This window comes from Aegilops tauschii, chromosome 7 (assembly GCF_002575655.3).
Source record: "Aegilops tauschii subsp. strangulata cultivar AL8/78 chromosome 7, Aet v6.0, whole genome shotgun sequence".
NCBI lineage: Eukaryota > Viridiplantae > Streptophyta > Magnoliopsida > Poales > Poaceae > Aegilops > Aegilops tauschii.
Genome location: NC_053041.3, coordinates 204,994,602 through 205,000,451, shown reverse-complemented (window position 1 = coordinate 205,000,451; position 5,850 = coordinate 204,994,602). Strand labels below are relative to the sequence as shown.

The window sequence follows — 5,850 nt, the reverse complement described above, 5'->3', positions numbered from 1 at the left end:
AAAGATTAGTACCATACTGCTAGTGGAGTGAGGTGAGACCCTTTTATAAGGGTTGCTCTACCACATGCCATTGGGAGTTTGGGAAGAGAAGCTGTACACGCGTGCTCCTACTCCTCCGCCGCCCACCTCGCCACGACGTGCCCGCGCGCCGCGGGTTGTGTTGCTGGTTAGGAATGGTTAATTAATCTTGAATTAATTGAAGAGTTGTTACAGTAGTGCCACAGTCCAGGAGGTTGGATCACGGACTCGGCCGTGGGCCTGAGCCCAGGCCCATCTACCTGCCGGCCTATATAAGGAGGTGCTAGCCAGAGTGAACCCTAACTCAGTTCACTCACTCCCTTTTGCACAACCCTAGCCGTCATCTATTATTTTTCTCTCTGTGCTGCTCCCGACGATCCCATACCGACGACCGCGTGCATGGTTGGTTTGGAGAGCAAGTGCCTCTGGAACTCTGTCGTTTAAGATCATGTCTGGGAGATCGGCAATAAGGTTTTGGGGGGCGTCTCGACGCGATTGCTACCGATCCGTCCCCGTCCGCCTCTGCTTCCACTACTTCCCCTGTTTTGATTCCATGGTTGACGACGAGCTAAGAATAAGGCCTCGGCCAATGCCGAGGCTGCCGCCGCTGCGTTTGCTTGGCCAACAGGAGGGTATGACTCGTTCATCCCCTACTTGCTCGTTTATGTGCTGACCATATATATGATGTTCATAAATGTTTCGGTTCTATGTACTGTACGTGCTCACATGCTTAGGTATCGATATGAGATGCATACCGTATTTATCATATTTACTGTTTACTCATGGATTAATTGTAAAAAATATGCTAATATTTCCAACAACAACCGCATGCAGTATCAGCTAACTTTCCATGCACAGCTACTGAGATCTATCACAGGATGAAATGCGATATATCCGCAGAAACACTGAAGCGGTACAGTATAAACTGGTGCTACTTACGCAGTAAACAGAATGCACACGCCTGCAGGCACGCACTTGTCAAAATTTACAGATTCCTCTCCACCCTCGAGTGCTCATAGGCATCCAGGAGCTAAAGACCTACTAAGCCTAACAATGATATCCTACAAGAAATAATGGAGTACTGTCGCAAAAGATTGGGTGACAAAAAAACAAACAAACAAAACCAACAAAGAAACAGCAAAAGCCTAACAATGTCAGGTTTCAGGGGCATTTCACGTTCCTCCCTGGCCCTCCGTAGTAGAAGTAGGTCCCCCAGCGGCCGTTGAAGCCTCCCTGGATGTCGTAGCACCCGGGGTGGTCGGCGAGGAGCTTGAGGCCGGACGCCCGGATGATGTTGTTGTCCCAGTCCACCACCTGCAGGTTCCGGAAGTAGGCGGCGCGGTCGAACCCCTCGCCGGGGAAGTGGCCGCTGCCCATCTGCGTCGCCGTGTGGGACCCCGGCGGCCGGGTGTTGACGACCTCGCCGCCGAACTGCACCATCCTCGCGTGGTGCGCCAGGTGGGTGAACAGGCCGGACGGCCAGTAGCCCACCACCACGCCCGGGCCCAGCTCCAGCCACCAGTGCCCGTGCTTGGGATCCTGAGTACCAGACCGTTCATCATCATGCATAATGCATTTGCCATGCAGATCAACAAATTCTTCTTGAAAATTACTGCAGTGATTCTGAAATGGCATTTACCTTCCATATCATCAGATTAATATCAAACTGCCTCCCGTTGTACACCGACTGTGGCGTGATAGCGGCGCCGATGGCTATCTTGTTGGTCGTCTGGACGAACCCGCGGCAGTTGTGGTTGTAGCACCCCGTCTCTTGGTACGCATCAGTCTACGAAATGCACGTTTAGTTAAACTGAATCCGGGGCAATCAGACCAGGCAAAAGGTGAACTTTTTTGTTTGTGCAAAACAGACACTTACTGTCCAGTAAGTGAAGAACCTAGCATTACTATCTCCATACAGCTCCGGGCTTACCTGAAAATGAAGTGACAAGGGTTTCATTCATGTTCTTTCTGCACATAGTACAATGATGTTGTTTCAAGATCAAGAATCTTCTCTATCGTTCATGTACCTGCCATCCAGCCTCAATGGTGTTGAGATCATGGCCGAAGGAGCCGGAGATGACCCAGATCTGTGACAGGCTGAACTCAGATGGGTCATCTATCCTGGGTGACCACACGTTAACACTAGCTCTGGCCCCATAGTATTTCTCTGAATTCACATACCCAACTGCATGCTGCCTCCAAAAAACAGAGCTATGTTAAGAGCAGTAGACTCCAATCATTATTATTTATTATTCAGCTAGATACTAGTATGTTTTTCAATTTTGATAGTAACTAGCTAGGTATGGTAAGTCCAATCTTTCGCTTAGGGGAAGGGGAGTGGCGCAGTAACTACGCTGCTCGAATGCAGTGGATATAAGACAAGGCAACCAAGTTACTCTAATGGTTGAGTCAAACAGCCCATCATTCAAGACGAGTTAATTTGCTCGTGAATTTTGATTAGGTTAATGAAGCTTCTGCACATGTACAAATTGTTTATTTAGTTGTTCCAAACCACATGGGTTCTCTTCTTGTGTGTCTGCTGAGCATCTCTTCTCCGGAGATTAAGCTCATTGGTAAACACAATGCACTTGATATTTATGCTGAGAATCTTATGCGTGGCATTTATGTGTGTCCACAGCTTGTAACAAAACATCAGTCTTCATGCTTACCACTGGTGGCTTGATTAATTAATAAATTCAGACCACTGTTCTAGAGGAGAAAAAAAATACAGTCGGTAAGGGCGGTATTGGTTCTTCGTGCAATGGCGCCAAGTGTGCCGATATCAGACAATGTTTATGAAGGTACTGCTATTTTGATTTTAATCACAGAGGGCAACAAAATGCTCCTTTCAATACCTAATTTTAGCTTAAGATGCCCAATTGAAGCACAAACTAGATACACAGAACAGGGAACTGAGTTACCGCATTGGCCCTTGGAATCATTTGGCTTATCTGTTTAGTCATAACCCTACGTTTGAACCAAATTAAGATTTTTGAGAACTTTGTCATTGGCTTCACAGCAAGCATAACATGCAGAGATCGTAGTTAAATTACCAATGTGCAGGACATGTCTTGGCAAATAAACTATTCCAAAACCCAGATGAGATGCACATGCTGCCAGCTGAAACTGCACTGCCAGACAGGAGTCTGACCACTGTCCTGACTGAAATATTTCTATGCCCGAGTCGTGTAGTCAAGCAGAAGGTATCTAAACTGGCCGCACTAGTCGCCAATGGATCTAAACAAATCTTGGCCTACGGATATGAACAAAGGCAACCAGTGATCCTAGTAGCAAAGTAAAAATTAGCAATCTGGATTTTTCCCTAGTGAAGCTTCTATGGACTCATATGCAAGTAGTAACTGTTTAATTGCTGTTTTTATGCTTTTCCTGAGTTGTACAGGCTTCTCTTTTGTAGCTTTTCCAGGTGCCACAAGCCCCAACACTAGGAGTTCATTCCCATATTCTTTTTACAGAGCAAACTACAGAACTAATTTGGTTTGCTCACATGATGCCTTTTTTTTCTTTCTCATTCCCTTTTCCTTGGCGTAATAGTGCAGAGTTGCTGTCATCATAGGTGTACTGTACAATTTACAGACAATTGTAGACCTACCACTGAAATAAACGGCATTTACGGAAATGAAAAATTATATCTATGACATATTAACATTGTTGCAAGTGCCAAACCATTCTGTCGATACTTTACTATGACATACATTAACATTATTGCAAGTGCAAGAGTTATTTCTTTTAGTGTATTTTTATCCATGAGAATGGAGGCCAGAGGAGACAGTACAGTGTGCAAAGCGACCAACCTCATGGCCACTGCTGGTGGAATCACGGCGGGTGGTCCGGCGTGGCGGCTTCCTGCCGTACCTCCTGAGGGAGCTGGCTCTGAGCAGATCTTTCTCCGTCGTCCGCCGCAGCGCCACCGTCCCTTCCGGGCACGCCTCGCCGGTGGCATGCCACGCCTGCACCACCACCGCTCCGGCAATGGTGGAGTTGTAGTTCTTGGGCCTCTCCGGCGGGTCCTAGTTAAGTAAAGCATGGAACTAGCTTAGCAAGACTTCTCACGCGAGAGAGAGAGACACACACACACACAGCACTGTGTGTGAGCAAAGAGATGCTTTTAGTTACCAGAGGCTTCTGTCCCTTGAGCATTGGGTGGTCAAACGCGGGCTGTAGGTGGGAGGGAACGCAGTCGATTAAGTCACCATCGGGGCTCTGCAAAACAAGCAAGCATTCCGTCGTAACCACAAACAGATGGAGAAAAGAATGCGCACCGCAGAACTAGTTTCACTTTGAGGTACAGATGAGATGGTAACCTTGATGGTCTTGAGGGGGGGCTTGTTGAGTCTGCCGAGGAGAGCCCTGATCCTCCGGTGCTTGAGCGGCTCCCTCCCTGGCCTCAGGCTTGCGGTGGCGTTGCCGGTGCTGTGCCCGGAGGTGGCCACTGCGGAAGTGGAGGGGAGCAGGAGGAGGAGGAGGAGCAAGGGAACAAAGTGGAAACTCCAAGCCATGCTTCCACGGCTTGTCCGCTTGTGTGTATCTACCTATCTAGTCGCGGTCGCGCCGGAACCGGAGCGGGGAACCGAGGATGGTGGTAGTAATAGCATGTGGTTGTCTTGTTGCACTCCACAACCTTTTGAAGTGAGCAATTGCTTCACCAGCCTGTTTTTACAATTGGTGCGACTGGCTATAGCTAGGACCAAGCTAGGACCAGGGTGATACCAGCGACAGTGAGTGAGTGGCTGCTACTGAGACCATTTTACGTTTTCTCTCTCTTTGTTTTTAGAGCTCCCGAGGGCCGGCCATCCGGCAAAGATGGAGCCGATGGAAGTCCCCAAAGTTAAGTTAGGTGGGCATTTATTTACGGGTGGCCATGAGACCCTGCGTCGCCAACAAGCCGTGCAGCAAAAGCAAAGGGCGGGGGCCTTGGCCTGGCCATGGGGGGTGCAGCTGCGGAGCTGCAGGACCAGGACGAGCCCAAAGCTATTTACTGCTACGTCTGCATTGCTCAAAACTTTGCGGCAGCAGTGCTCGCTTGTGCCAAGAATGAAAAGACGGTAGAGTCGCAGCTCCACTTTCCGCGGGCTCCAAAGATTTTGACCACACAAGTCCTAGGGATTTTGAGAGATCTCCGTCGCTTGGACCGATCTAGTTCTGTGGTGAACAACGCTGGTTGTTGCCGGTGACCACAGGGACAGCCGGACAGGGATCTAGGATTCATTCAGCTCCGAGATGGGCACTGAAATCGTCCTTGTTCTTGAAAAAAAAACTGCATGCTCTTGCTGGCTCGGAAGACATGGAACGTGGGCAGACGCTACGTCCATTCTATTAATACAAGATAGACCATTCTCCACGGTGGAGCTGGAATCGGCACTTAAAAGCATCTCCAACAGGCGCACAAAAACTGCTCCGCGCGTTAAAATCCGGGTTTTCTGGACGCCGGACAGCTCCAACAGAAGCTGTAAAATAGTGCACGCGCAAAAAAGGATTGGGCACGCGCAAAAAGAGCTATCAGAAGCTGCAAATTTTAGGGCCGGATTGCGCGCGCTTCACAATTTGCACTGCGTGTTTTTTTGGGTGCACGTTTTTGGGCATCTGCCAAACCAATGTTGGATCCGACGTGCTAAAAATGCTACAGTGGCGCGCTAGAACTATTTTAGCGCGCGAAACTTTTATGCGCCTGTTGGAGATGCTCTAAGGCCACTCGCACTAATACCGCGCCGGGCCCTGATGGTTTTCTTGTTAAATTCTACTAGAAATTCTGGCCTTTGGTAGGACAGCGGATGTTAGAACTTTTAGATGATTTCACAAGGGGAAGAGTCGATA

The 5,850-nt window shown here is 48.8% G+C and overlaps 1 protein-coding gene across 1 annotated transcript; it reads right to left on the bottom strand.

Moving 5' to 3' along the window:
• Positions 1-932: 932 nt before the first annotated feature.
• On the bottom strand, positions 933-4,670 carry LOC109757068 (protein neprosin). The gene is made up of 7 exons (XM_020315909.4): positions 4,341-4,670; positions 4,153-4,239; positions 3,831-4,046; positions 2,046-2,210; positions 1,895-1,948; positions 1,658-1,804; positions 933-1,557 (listed from the first exon to the last, which is right to left on the bottom strand). The coding sequence occupies exons 1-7, from the start codon at positions 4,533-4,535 to the stop codon at positions 1,180-1,182; spliced, it is 1,242 nt and encodes a 413-aa protein (XP_020171498.1). The 5' UTR covers positions 4,536-4,670; the 3' UTR covers positions 933-1,179.
• Between the last annotated feature and the right edge of the window lie 1,180 nt (positions 4,671-5,850).